Raw genomic sequence first — 26,786 nt, forward strand, 5'->3', positions numbered from 1 at the left:
ATGTTGTCAAAGGAATGTACGTATATTAGACAGACGGATGGCTTTTCAGTTTTATCATACAGTGTGGTAGTCTGGCACCACGCACCCCTTTGCAAAAAGTAAGGGTCTAGTGAAATACAGATGCCATATCAGTTCAAAGGAATGCATACTTAACTGCTGGTTACATCAGATAATTGCCCTTTAATTTGAATAAAAGCATTGTATTGCTAAGGTGTGAATGTCATCAGCACACATTAATTGGCTAGTGCAGAATTTGCTGATATGGGGTCTGCATGTATTTCACCAGACCCCTACGTTTTGCAAAGGGGCAGGGGCTGGATCATGGAGGTTTGGACTGCCCAAATGCATAAAGTTCAAAATATTCAGACTAGTAAGACATATTCAATTGAGTTATGAATGTACACAAGCTAGCTAGCTAATCATATAGCTCTTATGTACACCATGCAGACATGCTTGCTACATTTGTTTGTGAGAACTACAAAATGTATTTTAGAGAGGCAGATCCCTTTACAAGAAGCACTGCAAAAATAGTTGAATTGTGCATGCATTATAGTGGCTTTGTGCATTTAAAGTTTATTAATTAATTAACCATTTCATGACTGCCATTTATGATTTCACAACTTTTTCACCCAAGCTTTTAAAGGCCACACCCTTTTATACAGCAGCAGCTTGGCTGTTTTTGAGTGGATATGTAGTCTCTAACAGACAAATAAAAACAAAAAAATCATTAAGTAGGGACCGTAAAGCCACATAAAGTTGGTTTTTTCGTCCCTGCCTGCATTGCCGTTATTTGTACAACTGCATCAATGATGTTTTATACTACTGGTGGCTGAGTGCAGCCATCCAGCACTATTTAAAGTTGGTAACTAGCTAAGAAAACTGCATTATGAGTTATTAATTTTCATGCTATCCAGTTAATAAAACAGTAAAATAAAAATCTGCCCTCCTGTACTGTTAATTTGAGTATTGGAGGATGAGAAACTTAACCTAATGGTTGGGATGCATTCAAGTTCAGTTAATTATAGCTTCAACATTTGCTGTAGAATTGAGCACTGCTTTTGTTTACATGTTTGTACATTTGTATAACTCATTGTGATTTAAGCTTGTTCTGCATGTTTGGTCCAAGGGGGGAGGGGCAACTTAAATAATGAACGTTATACAGTGAGATTTGAAGCATATAATATTTTTCTATGGCTTTGCAATTAGGTTGGTCTATAATTACAGTTTTAAACAGATATATAAGCTACTGCTCTACTAGAGTGACTATTAGAGTATATCTCTGATTGACTGCTCTATTAGAGTATATCTCAATGTTTTTACAAGCAAAATTTGGGGGCTGCTCCCTGTTTCCACTGCCTATGGTTTATCTAAATACATGTATGTGGTCTATTTACTATAGCAGTTATACATGCATTGATTGCCATGCAATATAGTGCAAATGAATGTAATAGAATCTGAATGCGCAGTCTGTGATGATATGTAAACTCTCACATGGAAGAACAGCCCTGCCGAATGTGTTGAGTTTAAATAAAAAATCAATCAAATGTAAACACAGTGTATCAACTTTGAAACTTGAAGTGGATGCAATCAAGACCAGTACATTTGGTTGGGTTCATCATTCAGTGGCTTCAATAAAATTTTCACTAGTAATCAATGAATCCTTAATATGATTATAAAAGCTTGCAACAGAAACAGTACAATGGCCATTTGTGGCTATACAACATTTTGTGACGTTCTCAGCACACTTGCATGCTCCTATAAAATAACACGCAGCAGGCTACTATGACATGTCTGGGCAATTGTCAGTATGACCATGCAGATGATTTTTTATTATTACCACTGAGCAGTCATCTCTGCAGTACTGTGCTCAGGAAAATAAGATTAAACTACACAATAATAACATTATTGTTGACGTAAAGGTGGAGATGTTTATAATGGCAGATCAGAGTGTTCTGTTTTTAAGTAGTTCTGGAAAATACCTGCTATATATGATGCAAAGTGTATTGTCTAGTTGTTCTCATGAAATTGGTCATATCTCTTAAATTTAAAGAGCTATATACTTGGCTGCTGTATTAAAGTTACAGTGTGTTTTATTAGAGCATGCTAATCTTTAAAGTTTCCAAAAAAGACAGTTAACTTTTTAAAAGTTTTTCACAAACTCATTATTACATACAAATTTGATACTGGGGAACTGAAGCAAAAATATTGAACATAGTTATGTGCACAATAGGTTGAATTTCTGAGCACTGCAACATAGCATAATAGGTAAATTTAAATCATACAGTAGAGAAGCATAGTGCAAACATTGTGTCATATGTGATACAATTATGAAACTTTCCACATAAATTGTACTTCTTGTTACATTCATTATTGATATAGTGCTGTCGTAGATTTGACCTTTGCAGCCATTTTTTGTATTGAAAATTCATCATTGTTGTCTTTATTTCACTGAGTTATTGGCGTAGCGAACTGGTTAGATAAATGGGCACTGTGCTGTTGACCGTTCTACTTAATGAAGTGAGACCTTGCACTAGTTTGACAAGTTTGATAGTGGCACAATTACCAGCATTTTAACAGCTTAATTTTGCCACAGTATGCCTCCACTCACTATTGCAGTGATGTAATCATGCAGGCCATAACCTGGCATTATTTTACACTGTTAAAATATGGTTTAAAATTAATGGTCTTGCTGAAAAGAAACAACCTAGTTTTTATTTGAAGTCAATAGGTGATTTCATTCCAAAGTTATAATAATTTATAGTAGCCATGAAATTCTATGAAGTTTACTGCCCAATGGTAATTTACACCCCAAGTGCAAATAATTTCAGCAAATTTTATGAGTAATAAAAGTAATCATAACTTTGCAGTAGAGCAAACTATTCACTTCAAACAAAATTCATATTGTTTCTTAGAACAACACCTTTAACATGAAAGCATGGTTTAACAGTGTAAAGTAATGCCTCAGGGAGATAAAGACAAAAATGATGAATTTTCAGTGCAAAAACTATAAAGGCTGCCAAAGGTAAAATCTGCAGTGGCACTATATCAAAAAATAAATGTCACCAGGAGTACTATTTGTGTGGAAAGTTTCATAATTGTATCACAAAGTGCACAATAAGGGTGCGGTAATTATGCTGGAATAATTTTCAGCATAATGCCAGAAATCATTATGCTAGCATTTTGAAAGAATTATCAAAGATTTTATGAATGAACGATCGATATACTCTAATAGAACATTCACCTATTATACTCTAATAAAGCAATCAGTCCTATTTTTTGCATACTACTCTATTAGAACAATGAAATATCTTGTTTATGTGCAATAATTAACCATAGAATTTTAAATAAACAGTCAATTCTACATTTCTATATCAATTTATTGGAATAATTATGAGAATAATGCATAAGTTTTGCAGCATAATGCAAGCTTTTTCCAGGAAATTCTGAATAGAATAATGCAAAGAATCATGAGCATAATTATACCTCAGCCCTAGTGCATGAATTGCCCATTTTGTGCACTAATCCATTCTACTACATAATAGACTACGTGTATGCAAAGCTTGGAAAACAATAGCTAATTAATTCAGTACTAATGGGAAAGTTTCATTGTCTGTACTGTTCTATGAATTTTGGCAGTGTTAATTTTAAAGTGAGAATAGCTTTATTTGCAGTCATTTCAATGCATTTTCAATAAGCAGAATTTCTAACTTCATGTGCTCTACAATGAAGTGTAGCAGCTACCCTTCTAAGTGTTTAGAATAGTCCATGAAAAGATTTAAGATGCATGTATAAAACTGTTCACTTAATTGAAATTCTGGGATAGCTGTACAACTTAATATACATAGTACTTATGTATACGATCATTAATAGGCTCTTGACCTATATATTCAGCCTTGTTGTGATTCTAATTATAGCTCCCTCCTTTCTAGCTCCTCACTCACAAACAAGAAATTCTCAACCTTGATCATCATAATTGCTATCCTTCTAAGGACCAGGCTACGTATTTAAGGTCTTGTGAATATGTACAAGGAGTCAAATCATCAATTTACTGAATGCAGAGAAAATAAGCAAACAATACTTTTTGTACAGAGAACTGAAAGTGTCTTGTTTTGTGGTTTTTTCAGCAATTCCCGCCCTACTTCCCTTTTAGTAAATTTCCTATTATTATACATGGACCTACATACATGTACAGGTAGTTATACAGTGGAACCTGTTAATTCAGACACTTGAAAATGACAATACCTGCTTAATCTGGACACTGGTAATAGTCCCAAAGTATATCCCCTAGAACATAAATTGACCTGGAAAATCGGGACAACTTGATAATCGGGACACTTTTGGCCAGTCCAAAGGTGTCTTAATACACAGGTTTCACTGTAGTACATTGCAATTTTGCATAGTAAATTGCTTAACATATTATTGCTTTACAATACAGTTGAACCATATACGTAGTTGCTTATTACATCAACTATACATACCAATATAAGTTAGCTATGACAAAATTCCATGCAAGTTTAAATGTACTAGCTAATATGCAGCAAAGTGATTATCAAGTCAAGACTAACAGAGTCATGAGGCCAAGAAGACACAAAGCACACGTTGCAAAAGATAAAATGCAGCCACTACTATGAGTCATTTACATGACAGAAAGCTTATGCAATCTTTAAAAATCTGCATGGCAAAATCTCAGCCTCACCAAAAGATTCTGCCTTGATACTAGGGGCATGTAACCTTTGTATTATGAGTACCTAACACACAAAAAGTCAGGTGAATTATTGGAGTAATTTATTTGTAGTTATTTATTTGTTGTTCGCTTCATTCATCGCCCACCAGTTTTGGCCAGTTAATGAAATTATTTATTCAGAACATGCATCAGTTTCTTTCATGTTCTTCATCTTTGCATCCCTTTGGGACGTTGTTCTTCCATCCATGAAGTCATATTGTAACAAGGCTTTTATCACTGGGAGAATAATCAAATTTCCTATGGTTCTGCGAGTTCAGGAAACTTACAGGAAACGTAGGCCACAGATTTCCAGCAGATTTACTGTACTTTCCACATGAATTTCTCTTGCACCTTTCCTTTAATGCGGGACATTCCAAGTACACCTGCATGTACTAAACCTTAGTGTAGGACATACCATGAATACTTCCACCGTAGTACACACCAAGTTATTTGCATGTGGAAATGTATCTATCATGAATATCTCTTACACCCATCCTGTAGTATATAGAGGATATGTCAACTGGGCCTTTGTATTGGAAATATCATAAATACAGTACATAATATTATTAATTTATTTTTCACTGCATGCTGAAGTTAAAAAGCATTTTCTTGTATTTATTCTCTGTATGTAGCATAAAAAATTCTACATGCAATAAGCTATATGCATACATGCACCATGCGCACTTTAGATAGTGAATGCACACATGGATTTCTCTTTCATTTGTCCATTAAAAGCTAGCTGATCACAGAATTCTTGATATTATTGTAGTCTGTGCTGATCATCATCATGAGTCTTGAATGCCGGTAGTGAGCAGTATATACAGCCTACTTTAATGAAATATAACTACTAACAAAGATGTCCTTGCTAGCTGACAATAGCTATAGATCACATGCAACTAGCTACCATGTACTGGAATGATTGGCAATGCAGTCAAAACTAATAATGCAGGTTTCTCATATGAATGCATATCCTGAACTAATGTAATAATATAGGCAGGATGATGAGTTCTCAATAATTTATACTGAACTGAATGTGGCCAATTTTGAAAATATCCGACTGATCTGAGCTACACTAGCATCATGCAGAACCTAGTTAACTCATATAAACCAATTACACTTACATAGTAGCTAGCTGTATTGCTGCAGTTGACTGCTTTACTACAACTGCTCAGTGCTCTACTATATTTCCAGTCCATGCAGGAGCTGTTGGATGTCTACTTGAAGTCTTGAACTCAACACATGCATGAATGCCGGATCGCGTGGGCATCATGCCAAAGTGACAGACAGTTTCAAATTGAATGCTTTATGCACCTATCAATATTATGCCCCACCACCCCCCTCCCGGGAAAGGGTGGGGGAAAGGTGGGGATTTGACTTTTTCAAAAATCAAATTCCCCACTCGGCCAGTGGGGCATGACGAGTAGTCAAATCCCCACGTAGTGTACTTTGGGAAAGTATGTTATTCTTGCAGGAGGTGTAGAGTAGTGGTGGTAGTTATGAGACACTTAACTTCAAAGCATTGAAGTTACCTAAAACTGTAACCCTGGTATTTCACACTAATACTATGGAAAAGTGTACCCATAAACTACATTAACCTAAAAATTCAAAAAATTTCCTGCTTTGTGGTGGTCTGTATGATAATTTTTCTGGAATACTGTAGATGTGTGTATTATGAGACATATGGGGGTATTATGAGATGCTGTGCTTGAAAGTTGAATAGTTTATATTTAATTACGGTAGATTTCATATGTAAAGGGTAGCAGGGACACTGCAGACAGTCGAAAAAGATTAGTTGACTTCATATGTCTACTTTACATCTTTGTACTCTTAACTACATAGTGAGTGGTACAAAGAGAATCATCGACAGTATGCCAATATGATGTAGTAAATCTAAGGAGCTATATCATCTCATAATTAGCTTTGTGGTTGACTTCTAATCACTATCTGTGATGATCTGAATAGGTACTATCTCTTCACTCCTAAATCTGCAGGATTTAACCTGCTCAACTGGTTTTAAGCTATGCGACCCATATTACCCCCTGTCCCACAATACCAGCCTCTACTCTATAGCTTATAAAGTCAAGCAAGTGCTAAAATTTTTGAACCGTCAAATGCCCCACTAGATTTTTAAGGTCAAATCGGATCAAATCCCCCACTATTCCCCCATGTACGCCCGGGAGGGGGGTAGTGGGGCTTAATATTGATAGGTGCATTAGTCCTCAGGCTATAGCTAGCTAGCAGTTAGCTATTGCAGCAAAGATAGCCTAGGGGCGGATCCAGACTTTTTAAAAGGGGGATTCCACTTTGGAATTGCAACTTCAGTCCTAGCTGTAAACCGAAGACCCAAAAAAAGGCAACTATTGCTGACAATAGCTGCCCTCCACCAACTGTATCTCCTTATTAATAACTACATACGTAGCTTGCTCGGAGACTCCTATATTTAGGGGGGGGCTGGGGGTCTAGTTTGGTGATTCCATAGCCTATTTGTAAGTCGAAGACCAAAAAAAAAAAAAAGTAATTATTTACCTGCTGGCAATAGTTGCCCTCTACCAACTAGACTATATCTCCTTATCTATAACTACATACGTAGCTTGCTGCACTGCTCCTCAAAGAATACTGTGACTGCTCTATTAGAGTATCTCGAATGATGCTGTAAAGCTGGGCTCTCCATCACAGCTACAGATAATTTTAGGGGGATTTTTTTCACAGGGGCTGCAGCCCCCCTTCTCCGCCGCCCCTGCTTGCTACACTGCTTCTCTGAATACTGTGACTGCTCTATTAAAGTATCTTGACTACTCTATTAGAGTATATCGAATTATTGAGCCTTCCAAAAAGGAGGGTTCCATGGAACCCTCCCTGGATCCGCTCCTGTACATATAGAAATCTATGGCAAGTGAGATGGGTATACTGAGCTACTTGCACAGTTAGACCTCAGCAGGGGCTGATCCAGAAATAAATTAAAGGGGGTGGCTGGCTTAGTTTCATAGTTTTTTTTATACAATGAGTACTGTCATATAATGAAGTGGGGATTTATCAAAGTGTTTTGTGTTAATAGGTTCAGTGTGCGAAGCACATGGCTCAGTATGCAAAGCATGCTCTTACTAGGGGGTCAGGAAAATTTTTGAAAATTGCCCTCCTGAGATTGAATCTGGAAGTGATTTTGACTGAAAATTATAAACGTAGATTTTGTGCTGGCCACTTGTACTGAACCTAAAGAAACACTGGTAAGTGACATGTTAGTAGCTATTATAACTAAAGCTTAGCAAATTGTTGGTAGCTGTGCTATGATGTCCAATTAACATCTAAATGGAGTCATTTACTGCCAGCAGAAGACAACCTTGGTAGTGAGCTTGCTAGATGGAAAACTCACTGCAGTAAATTCTGCACAACTTTAAAGGATAAGTCTATAACTCACTTGTTGAGTGAAGATGCAGATCCTATATTCTTCCCCAATATACAAGAACTCCTCTGCATATTGGCAACACTACCCATCAGAAGCACTGAGGCAGAAAGGACCTTTTCTTGTCTCAGGCAAATCCATTCATGGTTGCGCACCACTATGAGTGATAAAAGACTGGGCAACCTCGGAGTGTTGGCAATGCAAGGATTTAGTTTCCCACTGAATATTGAACAAATATGCAAAGAGTTTGTGACTAAACATAACAGGAATATGTGTACTACAAGTGTTTTATATGATTAGTATGAGTACTGTAGCTATTAATGCTTTGATTTGCATGTGTAAGTAAAGTATTTCAATTCATGGTGGGTGGCTAGCCAACCCATCCCCCCCCCCTCCCCTGTATCAGCCCCTGCTCAGCGTAGCTCAGTGTTAGGCTAGCTCACACTCAGTCACTATTATGTGACCATGGCCAGCTGTTTATAGTTAGCACCAGGTAGTGACTTGCAACTGTAAACTAAAGTTTTTATGTACGTGGTACTGTCCCTGGCATTTGCTACTTCCGACATGATGAAATTTGGCTCGTTATTTGGAACAAAGCAGGGGAATATGAGGGGATTTGACCAAATTCTAAGTCTAATTCCCCTACTGTGACACTGCATGGGGCAAAATTGTGGGTCTAGTCCCTTCCTTTCTCCATTAGAATATCTCAACCTTTTTTTCTAGCATTGCCTAAACCCCCACACCCGGGGCCTAAACTGATTTTTGTCTAGCCCCCTCGTTATGCCCCGCGTTTCCCATGGGGGTAGGTGGGGCAAAACCTTGATAGGTGCATTACAAGCAGGGGCGTAGGAAGCATGGGTGCTTGGGCACCCTTAAATATTTCCAGCAGTTGCGTAACTAATGGGTGTCAACACACTGTACTACATATTAGGCCCTTATTTGGTGATTATTAGTTTCTCATCCACCGCCCGCATCCTTCTTAAGCTACCGCATGGTAAGCCATTATTTACTCTGTGAATGCTCAGAAGAACACGTGATACCAACTGTTATAATTTTTTGTTGATGAACGCTACAATGCACTATATATCGCCAGGAGAACTGTTGTTTCCTTAGCAAATTGCTGCAGTGCCAGTTGCAATCGTGCTCTATCGACTTCATCAAAGCAGGCTTTCAGTTGACTGTCGAAAAACAGTTGGCGATCACGAAAAGTAGAATCAGCTGGTGCCGAAGAAAATGTTTGTAGTAAGAAAGAACGACAATTTGGACAAGGTCTGTACATCAGTGTGTAAATATTATAAAATAATGGCATAATGGTAATACCCTCCCGCCCGCATCATAATAATTAGAAAGGCTGGATGAGAAACTAATGATCACCAAATAGGGGCCTTACTGAAAAGATCGAGATACTCTAATAGAGCAGTCAATGACTCTAATAAAGCAGTCGTGACCTTTTTTTTTTTTTTGGTCTTCAGCTTTACCACTGGGCACCCATAAGTTAAATATCTTCTACGCCCCTGACAAGAAGTGCTTTTCCGAGTGGCTGTTCATGGTAAAATCATGTAAAATGCGAGAACATTAGCGAGTAAATATCCAACTCCACACTGTCCCTGCTGCATAAACAGAGAAGTAGCCTTGCGTGGCCAGACCGCTTTTTCCCACGGCGCTTATTGATTGGAAATTATAAGCGCCTGCTTGAAATTTTCAGTTGATAAGCTCCGTGGGAACGCGAGACCACTGAAACGTCGGCATACACCCTGTACATCAAAAAGCGAGATCAAGAAACCGCCAACACCTGGCACAGTTGGATGATCAAAAAAAAGAGAGAAAAGGATGATCAAACAACAACAAAAAAACGATCACGTGCCTTTGTTCACTTATTTTGTTTAACCACAAAGGGTATCACCTACCGACAATAGTCGGGTTAAGCTGAACGGGACAAGCCATGTTGGATTTCATCATCCTGCTAGCCTTTTCCGTCGTGTTGGGATTGACTATTGTTCTGGTTCTCTACTATGTTCTTCAAAACGTTGTTGGATCTCAAGTAAGTTTTTATGTCACGTGCACTTTTGATCTCTTGATCTCGCTTTTTGATACTAGTCTGGTGTAACCAGACCACTGCCTTTCTTTTGTGTGCGTGAGCGAAAACTACATACAAAAGAAAAGCTAGTGGTCTGGCTATGCGAGACTAATTTGATGAGGGCTACTTAGCGCCATTGTCGATGAAATGGCTCGCTACAATTGTGATTTAATTTAGTTACTGAGCGATATAATGTAAAGGTGGGGTGGTATTTTAACGAAGTGCAATTATTTTTTATGGCCTGCCAATAGTGAATTGACACTTCATAATTTTGTGGGCGTGGTCTTCATTTAGACTTTTTGCCATGCCTCCCTTATGTATGATGTTTGTCAGTTGAAGAGTTTGGAGAAGTGTGTTAGCTGTAGGGACCTCTGTTTTAGCAGTAGCAGCCTTCTTGAAGTGGATTTCTGCTAAATTGTGATTCCAGTATGAGGCTAGCTAACCAGACATGGGGCCAAGTACATTTAAAAGTACTTAAGTAAAGTACAAGTACTTTTGAATTTTCCAAGTACAAGTACTCCAGCAGCACTCAAGATAGTACTTAAGTAAAGTACAAGTACATGCTGGAAGTACTTAAGTAAAGTACAAGTACATTTTGCTGTGGTAAAATATACACTGTATTCAGTGTATTGTAGTATGTAAGTGTGCCTAGAGGGGTTGATACTTTCAGGTTTTTGTCAACCATTCTCTCTCTTAAACTCTTAAAATGCACTGCCTTGAACAGCAGCATTGTTTTTGTTTGCTCGTGGCAACATGATACATAGTATGGTTGGGGAAAGCAGTAGAAGAATCGCAAGTAGTTGTAAATTGCACCTTCATACAATTTTGTTATTCTCATTGTACATACCCACTGTGTACAAACTACGTACAATGTTTGCAGTACTTACAAGTACTTAAAGTACATACAAGTACTTAGTGAAGTACTTAAGTATAAGTACAAGTACATTGGGGAAATTAAGAAAGTATTTAAGTAAAGTACAAGTACTTTCAAATTTGTACTTAAGTGTACTTAAGTATAAGTACTCATGTACTTGGCCCCATGTCTGTAGCTGACATAGTGAACTTTCTACTGTTGCTAGTGTATGTAGCGTTTTCCTGGAAATATCTGCGAACAACTCCACTGTATAGAACTTCACTTTGCTGTGGTGATATCGATGCCATGATAATCGCGATACGTGATATAACTGTGGTGTAGTGCAATGCTTATAATTACAAGTACATGAAAAGATTTGGAATTTTCAACTAGAGTAGGGACCATAGCACATTGATAAAAAGTACTGAAACAAGCTGGAGTAGTCCATGATATTAAATCACAGTAAAACAATAAGAAGTGTTATATCCCTACTGTGCATTTCCATTATGGTATCTTGAGCACAGTAAGGATATAACACTTCTTATTTAATATCATGGACTACTCCAACTTGTTTCAGTACTTTTTATCGATGTGTTATGGTCGTCCCTACTCTAGTTGAAAATTCCAAATTTTTTTATGTACTTGTTTGTTAACTTTTTTTTGTAAATAATTTTATTATGACTGGTGAACCCACGCATACCGCATCTGAAATGGTGCCGCGTGCCCCAGCTATATCAATTATCTTTTGAAAAGTGAAGTATCCATTACGCATGGTTGTCAGCTATGTTCAACCAGCATTTCGAATCAAGAACTTTTCCGGAAGCACCTCCTACAATCTACGCATACGGTGCCGCGCCCCAATTTATTAATTATTGCCTGAAAAGTGAAGTATCCATTACGCTTCGCTGTCGGCTATGTTCAACCCGTTACACAGCAATACGAACCAAGAACTGTTTGAAAAGCACCTCTGCAATCAAAATAACCACTATGAAAAATACGGACGATTTCTGTTTCGAAGGGAAGCCATCGCGTGCTCGCACCAAATCGACACCTTTCCCTGTCAGCAAAGATGAATGGGGCACAAAGGAGGACACTGGTAAGTCCATGAAGAATGCATTGTACGTAGTGCGGTATGCCAAAAGGCACCTGTTGGGCCAAAGCGACATTGAACAGTGAAAAAATCAAGCTTGTAGCCTTAGCCCTTATCCAGTTATGCTTGTCTGAAGGCATCAGTCAGTCAGTTACTTACTTACTCAGTCAGTAGAAAGTCCCGTCGAATAAAAAAAAATTTAAATTCCGTAGCAACTTGTTGAAAGTGTTTCGGGTTGATCTGAAAGCTTGTTTGGGCTTAGTTTTACCTCACCAATACTGCCTCATTGTTGTCAGGGAAAATTGAGGCTGGTTTTTGGGTGATGTTATTTTGTGGGCCACGCCTACTCCTTTGTAGTCCCTACTATACAGTTACTATTGTACTGTATGATATTGTGATATAACTATGGAATTTAATTAAAGATTGTAATCTGCTAAACCTGTGCTAACAAGTTGATGTGTTGTGCTACTTCTAAAAACTAGGCGCCCACACAATTAACCTACCTTGTATATAATTTAGTGCTGTGCTTTATTAATCTAGAGAATTAGTAAAATTACTTGTAAAATTAATAATTCAGTGGCAGATCCCCCTCCCCCAAAAATGATACAAGATCAAGATACTCTAATAGAGCAGTCAGTCAAATAGAAGTCACCACACATAACACTATTGAGAATACTCCATAGTTGTTGAGTATGAAAACTAACATCTGCAACACTATCCCATGTGTGGGCACACTTAGCTTGCTAAGAATATTTTGCAAATGAAATGCGCATGGTTTGTGTATGCCATTCTTTAGGCTCATATATAGCTAGCTGAACTATACTCATGACTGTCACTTATACAACTCTTGATCAATGTAGTCCACTGAGAAAGCAGTACGATTTACATAAAACTGCTCTATATCAAAAATTTTAGTCCTGAAACAAATAGCTTTAGTGTCTGGTGGGGTTATCCCCAACTACTCCATATTAGGGTTCTTGTGATATGGTGCATTTTGTGTATCACGTATCACCATCAATAAACTGTTCGATAGGATAATGGAGTGGTCATGGCTAGTTGTGACTAACATAACTTGTAGGTTATAGTTGTAACAATATCCAATTTATCTGTACCTTAAGTTAAAAAGAGCCGATACCGATTCTACATTCACTGTGTATACAAATTTGTGCGTTTATATATTTGTGCATTTGTATACAAATTTGTACATTTTGTATACACAGTGAATGTTGATAAATAAGCTACAGGTGTGTGTATTACTGATGTGACAATTAGCTAGTGTGTTCTGATATGATTTTTTTTAGTATGGAGACACCAGAAGTACTGTTACAAAGCACATCTCTACCTGGATACCTATGGTGGTGTGGCCTCTATTACACTACCCAGACAATTAGCTACCGCAAACATTTTATTGCATGTGCTCCCACAAGGCTTGTCCACGTTTGAGTAGTACTGTGGGTTTTCTGTCTGTTTGAACATTGTGTGCTCGAAACACATATTGCATGGATTATAATGCAATACGCAATACTCAGTACACGATACACAGTATGCAATGTTCAAACGGACAGAAAATCCACAGTACAGCAGATTGTTTAGTGTACAGTTCTTTATATTTGAAGTGTAACAGCTACTCTTTTCAAAGAAGAAAACTAAGAATACTAGTATTTTAAAAATTGTTAATTTAAAAATGAAGTAGGGATCTATACAATAAAAAGTAGTGAAACAAGAGATGTATTTTAATTTAAAAATGAAGTAGGAATCTATGCAATAAAAGTTGTGAAACAAGAGATGAATGATGGTATTACAGCATAGCTCGGTGGGAAAGTCCCTACTTTGGCACATCAGCTATAATTTGTTCGACGCCAAAGTAGGGACTTTCCCACCGAGCTATGCTGTAATACGATTATTCTAGTTTGTTTAGTTTTCTGTTGTAGCACAGCTAGTTACAGTGTAACTTGTGACTGTTCTATTAGAATATCATACATGACTGTTGTATTAGAGTGACTGTTCTATTAGAATATCTCGAGTCAACCAAGGGGTGTGCAGCTAGTTATACCAATAAGGGGTGAGGTGATCTTGTTTGCTGTTAAATAAATAGCTAGAATGCTAAGAGGTGTGGTCTCCGCACTCTATCACTATTAGTCCACCTAGATCTTTATTTGATGGGTGTGGTCTAGTGTTGTAATTGTAAGGCATTCTCATTTTAGTTGTTATTGTAGGGTTCCAAAAATTAAATTAGTTATAGTTATTAATTGTTAACAATAAGTCAAACCATAAAGTTGTTATTGTTGTGTACTATTGTTTTATGTTACTGTTATTGTTTTGTATATATAGCAGCTTCAAATTCTTTAGCTGCAGGTAAATATTATGTAAAGTGACATCTGAGGTTAAAATGAGCAAGGTATGCTTATGTGCGTATGAGCGGCATCCTTTTCTAATAAATTTTCCTGTGCTAAGTGCAAATTTGGCATGGCTATAGGTAATCTCTCCATTTATAGTTTGGTTTGAGCTATGAAAGCACTGCCGGTTTAATACTTTTACATTGATTTTAATGACACAAGAAGCTATTGAATTGCATTGCACAAGATGGAAAACTACATAAATACCAAATGTATGTGGGTACCTTACACATAACACGTGAGAGCTAAGGTGTCTGCATATATGCTTTGAGCTTTTTCAGCTATTATGTAAATATATAGCACAGGGATCTATATGGGTGGTTTTGAAGGCATGTATGGTTTAGAACATTTTGCTAGGCAGGTGCCTAATTGTCAAGGAAGTGATGCAGTGTTTTGTGTCTAGCATGGTGCAATCTGTTGCGTATTCTCAACCTACAATTACTTTTAGATACATTTGTAAGGTAACCAATATTTAAATAAACTGTTTAGGATGGACTGCTACTGGTCTTGTGCAGGTTGAAAGCTTTCCTACAATACTGGTGCTATACAACCTTCAATTCTCACATACAGGCTGCTTTTTACACAAAACTTTTTGTTTGTGTGGGCAGAATGACACAGACACAGACATACACACAGTAACCAGGCCCGCAGCCAGCTGCAGGGCGTGCGCCTGGTTTTACTGCTGTTTTTGCATGCTGTAAAACACTTGTAGTAATTCCAACTAATTCATTATAGGACATCAATTATGAACAAAAATATTGTGTCCAGTCCAAAAATATTGTGTCCAGTCCATAAATATGCATCAATGAATGTAAATGTGTATCATGATTATCGTGATATTTATTCCATAATATCGTGGTATAAAAATTCTATATTGTAGCATCGCTACTTCACTGATATCATGAATATTAGTAGGCAAGGTAGCAATAATCTGGTTATGTAAGGTTACTTAGTCATATCCATGCACAGCTGAGTAGTTGTAATGGTTCACTATACTCATGTTGTTATCCATTGAGTTACTATTTTGGTACATGCATATTTATTCATGTGTAAATGACTAATATTGATTTTTGCTTAGCAGAATTTCAGGAGGTATGTCATAATCATTATGATGTCTACTTTTATCAGATTTGCCGGTTAAATTGCACACCATCTGGTAACATTCTCGTAGCTTTCAAGCTCAAGTCGTTAGACCTTGAAGGGCCTAGTTAGACGCAACTAATTTGAGTGACAACATTTTAAAACTCGTTATCACTCATGACAACAGGGGCGGATTTGGGGGGGGGGTCTCTGAGCTTGGTGATGGGAAATCCCCCTAAAGTTCACATATGCAGCTCAGCACATCCTACACCTGTAGCATTCATACATAAAATGTGCCCTTAGGCAAAAGCATGATGTATGTATCTAGCTAACTAGCTGGAAACTGCCTATGCTGCTGTCTGTGCAGCTTATTGCTATGCTATGCTATCTAACTTACTACACTACAACTCCTGGCATACAGTATTACAAATGATGGAGTTCTTATTCATCACACTCCTTCCTGACCAAGTTGAATAATTATGGTATGTACATGTTGAGCTGGATCCTCAAAAACATTTAATAACTCACGGATACAATTACACACCATCTTGAAATTTGGCTCATTTGTAGTACTGCTGACCCGCTAAAAATATTTCAAAATCTTTTCATTCAAATGTCTGACACAATAGTTACAGCCAATCAAAACTTTCACCATACATTTCCTGTAACCCTTTCCCAAATTTGTAATGGACCCAAACCGTACATGTCTGTTGTTGACACCTTTGCTGTCACCACTAATCATCTAGTTGGCTGAAAAAAATCCACTTTTAATTTTTACCTGTTTTTTCAGGATCCAGCTCAACTTGTACATACTATCACTTCATAATACACACTGCAGGGAGTTCAAGTCTTGTTGGCTGGCGAGGTCTCAAGAATAGCCAAATAATATCATATGACTATATAGACCAAAGGGGTCAGATGCATTGCCACAAAAGAAAAGTACCTGCAGTAAAACATTACTTTATATATATAGAAGACGCGTACCTATCAGTGACTATAAATGCTATTGCTTCCTTGTAGTTTCCAGCTCTTCCACACACAGTAAGCGCATGTCTTCCATCATTTGTTGAACTTTAAACTGTACATATTGTGTGTACTACCTTCACATTATACTATAATTATTGTGTGATTGCTTTATTAGATAGTTTGTGACTGCTCTATTAGAGTATATTTCACAATCTATTGCTTTTCTCCTTGCTGTTTCCCTCTTAGATTTCCTGATTAAGGTTCAACCTGAACGGGGTCTCGAGATCCTAAAGACCCTGGATCCGCCCCGGCATGGCAACAATGTAAGAGATGACTTTTGACACTTCCCATGCGGGGGTCTTTTGTGTAGGCTCCCTTGAGTACTCTCACAATTGTAGGATGTTGCTTAACGGGGTGGCCATCAACTTTGTCATGGGTTGAAGAACAGTAAGCTTTTAATAAGCTGTATTTGTAGCCTTGTTCACAGAACTATGCTAAGAAATTGGCTACGTCACTTATAGGGCATGAAAAGGGATTTCTACTCTGTCCACCACACCAGCTAGCCCATTTACTGAAAGAGGAGTTGTACAACTTATTGGACTTGTACAAAGTTTATTGCTGTCTTAGAAAGATGGCTGCCTTCACATTGTTGACAGATATAACCTACACGGCTAACTTTGGGATGATGTCCAATAGATTGTTCTGACACACCGGCCTACGTTTGGAGGAACAAGGCATACCAAGCTTGGGCTTTCCACACTGGTGCTACCAGCATGAGCTTCTGAACTCCTTGGGATTTTACTAGGAACAGGACTCTGCCTATCAGACCCCAAGGCAAATTGGCATACAGTTTCTCTGGAAAAGTATTCCAATCCTGTGTAAATTTATCTGTGACTACAAAGGGTCTGGCCTCCAACTCATAAACACTGCGAGCTGAGATAACAATCTATTTTGCAAACAGGTCTGTGGACAGTGGTCTCAGCAAATGATTGATTTCCTGCAAGAAATAGAATTTCTGGGAATGATGGTAAACTCAGTAACTATGGACCTGAAATTGCCAGGGGAGAAGATCAAGAAAATCAGGCAGGAAGCTCACCACCTACTATCCTTAGAACAACCATCAGCTCAATTACTCTCCCAGCTTTTAGGGAAGCTAAATGCGACCATTCCAGCCCCGCAAATGGTGTCCATATTTTGCCACTCACTAGAAGGCAAGCCCTGTTAGCCAATCAGCAGAATTACCAGGCAATGGTCCAGTTGTCCCCTCAAGCGCTGGAAGATCTTTAGTGGTGACAACTCCACTTCAACTCTTGGAATGGATGAGGCCTATTACGCAGGCATCATCTATTACAATGACACCAGATGCTTCCCTACAGGGTCGGGGAACAACCTGCAGTGGAATTCAGTCCATTAAACAATCTCTTCACATCAATTGCCTAGAGCTGCTAGCTGCTACATTAGCAGTTAAAAGGGGAAGTTAGGAATCTCAATTCTCCTGCATCTCTATAGCAGTTGCCTATATAACAGAAGGGGTAAAAGGACAGCATCACCAAAGTAGTCTCACCTAACAAAGGACCTGTGAGTCGTACACAATGTCACCTTGTTTTGTTAATGCATACAAAGTTGTGCATATACAATGCTATTGATCCATGTAGTTATCACATCATAGTAGTTGTCATAATCGTGATGTGTTGCATCCTATAATCATAAAAGCAGCAAATTTCACAATCATAGTACTCACCAATTTCACAATCGTAATACTCACCAATGGAATAAACTCATTTTAACTTTTAAAATGCATTTCATAGCAACATGTGCTAGCTAGCATTGAAGCAGACACGCCCATAGAGGTCCCATTCCTGGGATCATCGGCACCTTCCTGAATGAGTGCATGTCATGTATATAACGTTTCATAATAGGTGAGGTAATGAGTTGAGAAGTTATTTAATAGGTAAAAGTCAACAGTCTGCTGTTTTATCCTGGACATGGCATTGTGGACATGAGTGCATTTATACACATGCACAACAACGAAATGGGGAAGAAACCAGCTGGGGAATGGATCACACTGTAAGTAAACTGTATATAATAGTTCTTTGGAGTGTAAGACATCTTTGTAAATAGTTAGTTGGGTTTCTGTTGTTTGTTTGACTAGGCTGGCTTTTATCAAAGTTTAAACCTGTTTGATAACTTCTTTGCAGTTACTATTATGTACACAGCAACAAATCAACTTCCTTAGTTTATGGCGAGTATTTAGATATAATATGGTGACCAAGTAGTTCTGTGTAGTGGACAGTTATGAAATTTAGCCAGTGCTCCCTGAGAATTTGGCTGTGCATGGGTTTAGATTAATGGCTATATAAATCAAAGATAAGAACACAGCGTACTGGCTTTTCAGCTTATAGTCCTATGAAAAACTTACTGACATGCCAATTAAAGAGACTGTGATTGTCACTCTAGATGATTAATGTACAGATATACACAGGATAAATAAAGCAGCAAAAATCTCCTAACTAGAAGAGGTTATACATGGCATGTTAATGCTCACATTCTAATAAGTATGACTAGCTGGTTATCCATGGAGCCTTGTGATATATTTAGTGAACCATCAGTGGTGATACTCTTCTGGCTACTGTCTTGGTGGCGAGTTTGTGTGTGTGTTGTGATTATACAATCATATTAATGACACTTAACCGCATGGCACAAGATGTTCTTCACTAGTCCCAAGACATATTCTCAATTGAACTGCTAGTGTAATGTACATTTTGTGCTAGTAGCAGTGTAGGAGTAATTACTGTATACACTTTTGGCTTGTTACTATTGGTGAGTGAGCCCTAACTGACAAGTCACCCACCAGGAAGACATACAGGTGAGGAAACTACTAACAAGTAGCTCAAATACATTGCATTGTAGTATCAATATGAGGTGGACAGTATCGGTGATTAAATAGTTGGATACATGATCATTTGGAACTGTCTATGTATTTAAAGACTAAATTATGCTGTTGTTAGGGTTATTGCAAGGATAGCGCCAGAGTTAATGTTTTCATCTGAACATGCCCCAGCTATCAATTACTGACTTGAAAGTGAAGTAGCCATTTCGCTTCGCTTGCAGCTATGTTCAGGCCGTTACACAGCATTACAAATAGAAGTACTTCTGCATTCAATCCAGTCACCACGAAAATACTGACAATTCTCATTTATTAATACAAACATATAGGGAAGCCATGCACTGTGCCACCACGAATTGATACCTTGCGCTGTCAGCAAAAAGAAATGGGACACAAAGGAGGACAAAGGTAAGTCCATGATGTGTGCATTTTACATGCTGTGGTATGCCAAAAGGCACATCTCGAGACAAAGTAACATCAAACAGTGAAAAAAATCAAGCCTGTAGCCTTAGCCGTAATCAAGTTATGCTTGTCTGAAGGCATCAGGCAGACAGGCAGTTAGTCGGTCAGTAGAAAATTCCATTGAATGATTTTTTTTAAATTTTGTAGCTACAGTACCTATTGGAAGCATTTAGGGTTGTACTGAAGGCACTTTTGGGCTTGGTTATACCTAACCAATACTTCCAGGTATTGTGAAGTGGGTGATTTTTTTGGCCAGATCTTCATGATCCCTAATATACTACTACTGTACTGTATGATAGTACATTACAGTTAAATCACAATACAAGTTTCTCTTGGCTATCACCAACAGTACAAGGTGAAGCCGAGGACAAGTGTTGATGTGATATATATTCTACAGCTACTATGATATAACTGTTGTTTGTACTAGTAATCTCATATCAAAAGTTCTTACATTTTAGTTTGTATTCATGATGGTCATTGATAGATGTATATACATTCTTGGAATGTGGCTTATGTGTTTCTTGGTCCTTCACTAATCAGAACAAGAAGAGTTCCAAAGGAAGTGATGGCACATCCAGTGTAAAGCTTGTACCAGGTTGGGACCGGAAACCATCTGACCCAGAGTGAGTGAATGTTTTACAAGCACTGTTCAGATAATGTACAGATTTTGTATTGTTTTGTAAAAAGTGAATGGAAGATACTTCCATGTGTCATTTCTCCAACAGGAATGGTGATTTGGATGAGCTCAGCAAACATGGTAGCCTATATGAGTATCTGCTCCACCTCCACCAAAATGGTCAACAACCAATTACAATGTTTTGGTGGGGTCAGCAAAGAGTTGTGAGTATCTGTAGTCCTGAACTGTTCAAGGATACCATCAAGTTGACTAATAGACCAAGTGAGTCAGACATGTACATATACATATTACTTGTGTACTTACACATGTACGTTAGTGTGACTGTGTGTACATATGATCTGACCACTATATAAATTTCCAATTAGCAAGGCAAGCCTGGCAGTGTCTCTAAAGGTATAGCTATAAAGTTTTCTAATTTTTAACACTCTTACCATTATAAGTTTGATATCCTTGAGATGGGATGCTTTTGAAGGAAAGACATTGGTGGTAGGGAAAGTATGTATACAGTTGTATGAAGATACATATTGTTTACTGCAGTGCTGTCTGTATACATATGCCTTTTCGTGTATTTCCACAGAGTTGCTGTTTACACTGTTTGAGCCATTAATAACTGCAGACAGTATCCAGTATGCAAATGGACAGGAATGGGAGGACAGAAGGAAATGGTTGTATGAGTCACTGAAAGGAACATTCTTAGAAGGATACGTGCCAATTTTTGTAAAAGTGAGCTAATATTCAATACAGAATGTTATATGTACTGCGTTACATAATTTTAAAAGCATAAAGCCCCCATCTCACTTGCTGGATACACGTAAGTCTGGTATGGCATACTGGACTGCACAGCACATGTCCTGATGTGAACGCAACATATGTACCTATCCTTTGACTAATGTTTTCTTCTGTATGGTTGTAATGAACTTTGCTTTGTGCACATACATATGATGTTTTGTATGGCATCCTCTTACATTTTAGATAGCTAATGAGACTGCACGTACTTGGTCAAAACTTGGACATGACGAAGTAGTGGAGCTTCAAGAGGAATTTCTAACCATGACCATCAAAGGCATAACAAGGACATGTTTTGGGAGTGTGTTTAACAATGAAGATGAGATGCGCAAAATGACTCATATCTATCATCAGGTATTTTAGTAGGCTCAGTATAGCATTGGAGACTAGAGATTTGTGATACACATTGATACGGCAATGTATCGATACAATAAATGATTGGTACTGCACCTAGACAATATCAATATATCTAAATACTCTAATAGAACAGTCAGGAGTGCTCATATTGAGACCATAAATACTATAATTAGAGTAATACTGTAATACAGTGATCTCTTTTATTAGTGTACTCATGCCTTTGAAACTTAAGCCTCAAAGAGGATATTGCTTAACTCACTAATTTTTAAGTGAATTCATCATAGTGGTTAGCTGAAATGATTGGTTATGTTAGTTAGTACCAGTCACAACTGAGTTTCATTTATGCAAAAAAAACTTACTCATTTGCTACAATATGAGAAAAAAAAACAGTGTTTTGATAACCAAAGAAGTAAAAGTAAATTGAACATTGGAAGCTTTGTAATGTCATAAATTGAACCATTGCCATGCTATTTGCATTTTAGGTATTCCAAGAAATGGAGCAAAGAATGCATATTGGTCCTCCTGAACCAGGCAGTGACAGAGAGAAGGAATTTAATGATGGTGTTCAGCAAATGAGAGATAAAATACTAAGTGTGGTTGAAAGGAGACAAAGCGGAGAAGAAAAGGAGGATATACCATTTATTGATGCTTTACTTCAGTCTGGTGTGTCACATGATCAGGTAATGTTTGTTTTATTAGCTGCTTAGGTAAGTATGTTATGCAGATGATAGGTTGTGACTGGTACCTGCCCTGTGTGCAGAACTTTACTGTCCTATAGTTAGTTACACTACTTACAGGTTTTTGCAATTGAATTCATCCCATTTGCAATTGAGTTTGTTGCTTTTGCAATTGAATTCGTCCTGTTTGCAATTGAATTCGTTGGTTTTGCAACTGAATTCGTCCCGTTTGCAATTGAATTCGTCCCGTTTGCAATTGAATTCATCGGTTTTGCAATAGAATTTGTCGCTTTTGCAGTTAAATTCGTCCGTAACAAGAATGGCAGCTGGAGAAAACACGAAAACATGATGTAGCAGCTGCTACAAGAACTTGTTCAAGTACAACAGTAGTAAACAACTCTTTATAAGGCAATAATTCTTCCTCTACAGCCTATCCAGCAACATTCCAAACTCTACTGCACCATTTGCGATGGGTGTGGTCACTTGCGAGCAAGCTAATTAACTTGTCAGACAGCTATCAACTTTGTGTACTACCAACTCCAATTACCTTCTAGTGTCTCAAGTGTAACTCTCCATGGCGTAAATAATTCATCTCTTAATGAACGGTTGGTTTCTTGGAGCCGTTTTGTTTATGACGAATTGTAATGCAAACACAATGGATTCTATTGCAAAACCGACGAATTCAACTGCAAAACCGACAAATTCAACTGCAAAACCGACAAATTCAACTGCAAAACCGACAAATTCAACTGCAAAACCGACAAATTCAACTGCAAAACCGACAAATTCAATTGTAAAACTGACGAATTCAATTGCAAACGGGACGGATTCTATTGCAAAACCGACGAATTCAATTGCAAATGGGACGAATTCAATTGCAAAAACCTGTAATAAGCTAAGTATTAACACTTACACAGTAGTGGAGAAAGAAATGAACACAAATGAGGACAAAGGTGGGTCCATGATGCGTCATCTATTGTATCAGCTGCAGTAGGCGAAAAGGCACATCTTGGGCCTAACAATAAAGAAATCAAGCATTATGTACTCGTAGTCGAGTTATGCTTGGCTGAAGGAATCAGTTAGTCAGTTAGTAAAAATTTCTGTTAAACCGAAATTTCATAGACTTACTGGAAACATTTGGTGAAGATATTTTTGGATTTAATTATGCCTAGCCAATACTGCCAAGCTGTCATCAGGAAATGTGAGGCTAGTTTTTGAGTGACAATTTTGGACAGGAAAGCTCAAACTTTCATGATCCCCTACAACACAATGCTACCATACTATACCCCTCTTCACATCTCTTTGAAGGTAATATGTATGCACTAGTTGAAGTTTTGCCGTTGTTTTATTGTTGTCTATCAGGAACAGTGTCTTGCTGTCATTTTAAAATTTACTATCACCCAGTTCTAGCAAATAATAAAATGATACTGTTTTGTGTCTGAGAGAATGCTGGTTGTAGGAACACAGCTGTGTTTATTGACAAAGTATATTGTTATGCTGTTGGTGCTTTTGCCATCCATAGATTATTGCAGACGGTATATCATTTATGGTGGGAGGTCTACACACTTCAGGATATTTGTTGGTGTGGACAATACATTACCTAACACTAAACCAAGATGTCTACCACAACTTGGTGGAGGAGATGAAAGAAAGAGTGGGATCTGACCAGCAAGGGAGACTCAAGGACTATGCATATGATCCAAACACGTGAGTATTTATTTTACACTTGTTTCATAAAGAAAGTCCTAGATTGAATCCATATGTTAACACAATCACTAACCTAAAACATGTGCTATGGCTGGTAGATGCTTCAAATAATCAAGATTACTCTTCTTGAGGTTCAAACACAAAAGCATTTAGCAAAAATTATACCAATTCCAACACAGATTTTGTGCAATGTATTTGCATGTGTTGTACAGTGAGCTTTGTACTGTTAAGTTGGTCTCTGAATCTGCCTAATAATGACTGTAGTTTTATTATAATATTGTTCCATAGGCATAGTAAGCCATCCCTCCCACCAATGATTTGACAAGTTATCTCTTTAAGTAGTCAAATGTCTCCTTACTGACAACATTTCAGATTGCTGTACCATTCACCTATAATCAATCAAAAATCCATCTAAAGTATTTATGAAACATATCTGCTTGCACACCTGACTTCTCAGCAACATTTCAGAATGATGATCACGGCAAGCACCTCTGAAATTAGTTTCTGTATCATTAGCAATCAACTGGCAATGTTGTGTGTGACTGACATAAGGGTTAAGCTACAGAAGTGAGTATACAGTGCTGTATTTGATGGCATGATTCAAGCATGTTTTACTATCTCAGAGAATTAGTTGTTTTTAAATTTTCCTCTGGAAGGGAGGTATGCCCCCAAACCTCCCCTCCCCTCCTAGTTTAGCATGCTTCGTGTGCTCAGTTTGCATCTTATCCTTAACATTGTCTGGCCCCCCAACCATGAAGTGCACTTATGTATTCTAATAAAACATTCAGGTAACCCTACTATCATTTACTAAATTGTTGTTATATTCTCTAAAATTTTGTTACACTAAATTGCTTCACTTCTACAGATTACTACGTCAAGTATTGAATGAGACTCTTCGGCTCTCTGTGTTAGCTCCATATGCAGCTCGTTATTCTGATGATGATATTGTAGCTGGAGGTTACCATATTCCTGCTAATACACCAATTGTGATTTCTTTGGGTGTGTCTCTCAAGAATGAAACAATCTGGAAAGATACTGAAAAGCGAGTTATTATGAACACTTTAAGACCATACTGAAGTGACCCTATTAGAGATCAGGGGACCTATTTATGTGTGTTATGTCCACCAATACAAATAAGGCTATGGACAAGCATCCATATTTTCAAGGTGTCCATCTTTCTGGGAGTCCTTCTTGTGGAGTTATATTTTTACACATGTACACTGTATACATGTAAATTCAGCAAAATCTGGTTGATTTACTACTGCATGTCTCATTGTAGATTTGACCACACCCAATGTTCTCATTTACAAGGAAAAGATACTATGGCATTTGCTCCATTTGGTCATGGGCGTCGTAAATGTCCAGGATATGTCTTCTCGTATGTTGAAGTCAGTGTATTCCTGACCATTCTACTACAACAGTTTACTATCAAACCAGTTGGGGAAGCTAAGGATGTGGGAAGGGTTCATGGTTTAGTCACTACTCCTAAGGAACCGCTGAAATACCATATTCATCCTATTGAAAAATAGAGAGCAACTAATAATTTTTGACTTGGTTTCTTGAATGAGAGACATTTAGTAGAATTTTTGTATCAAGAAAATGATAATGCAACTACTTTTACTGTTTAAGCTATATAAGGGCATGGGTGGCACAAGTAATAATCTTTCTGGTTAACTAAAGGAATTCTGCTGAGTATATTTCTATATTCTTACATTCAAAGGACAAGGCTTTCCTCCCACATGATAAGTGCTTTGTTTGGCACAAAAAAAAAAAAAAACCACTGATGCATTTATGAATTAGCAAGATAAATATCTGGTGTCAAAGGAATTATGTATAGGCAGACAAATGGCTTTTTAATTTTATCATACATTGTGGTAGTCTGCCACTACCCACCCTTTTGCAAAAAGTAAGGGTCTGGTGAAATACGGATGCCACATCAGTTCAAAGGAATTCAGTACACTTAACTGCTGGTTACATCCCTTTAATTCAGGCATTGCATTGCCAAGGAAATTTGTGCATGAATGTCTGACTCATTGGCACACATTAATTGGCTAGTGTGGAATTTCTGCACTGGAACTGATATGGGATCTGTATTTCACCAGATCCTTACATTTTTGTGAAGGAGCAGGTGGCACCAGATCAACATGTGCAGTGGTACTGTAGCTATATATGTTTGGGATGTCCAAATACACTAATCATAGATATTTAGACCTGTAAGGGATATATACAGCTATAATTTAATTGTAAGGAATGCAGTTATGAATGCACAGACAGACAATATCTTTATTTTTTAAAAGCTTCTCACAAGCTCAAAACTTATTTGCAAATGTGATACCAACACTGCTTGAAGGTTCTTAGTTTACTAATTTGTTAAGATGCCTTACTGTAGTTATACTGATAGTAAAGTGTCAGTAAACTTAAGTATATGGAACATAATTATTTTACTAAGTTTTAAACTCTCAGTAAAACATCAGTGAATGCGGGTTTACTGAAAAACTACTAAAATAACAAACAATTAACTGTTCCATATACTGGGGGTATACCACTGTAGTAAACTAAGATACTTCAAGCAGTGCAAAACATCGAACTGAAGCAAACATTATTGGGCATAATAGGCTTTACAAGCACTGCGCACCATCCTTTCCATTTATTCCTTTAGGTGATGACACTGGTTTAATCTTTCCAATC

General features: G+C 37.6%; 1 protein-coding gene across 1 annotated transcript; it reads left to right on the forward strand.

Moving 5' to 3' along the window:
- The first annotated feature begins 9,819 nt into the window (after window positions 1-9,819).
- On the forward strand, window positions 9,820-25,726 carry LOC136242150 (cytochrome P450 20A1-like). The gene is made up of 9 exons (XM_066033564.1): window positions 9,820-10,164; window positions 20,475-20,557; window positions 20,660-20,832; window positions 21,149-21,294; window positions 21,544-21,711; window positions 22,197-22,394; window positions 23,914-24,098; window positions 24,964-25,140; window positions 25,378-25,726. The coding sequence occupies exons 1-9, from the start codon at window positions 10,066-10,068 to the stop codon at window positions 25,625-25,627; spliced, it is 1,479 nt and encodes a 492-aa protein (XP_065889636.1). The 5' UTR covers window positions 9,820-10,065; the 3' UTR covers window positions 25,628-25,726.
- The last annotated feature ends 1,060 nt before the right edge of the window (window positions 25,727-26,786 follow it).

The sequence above is a fragment of the Dysidea avara genome, chromosome 13 (genome assembly GCF_963678975.1).
Source record: "Dysidea avara chromosome 13, odDysAvar1.4, whole genome shotgun sequence".
NCBI lineage: Eukaryota > Metazoa > Porifera > Demospongiae > Dictyoceratida > Dysideidae > Dysidea > Dysidea avara.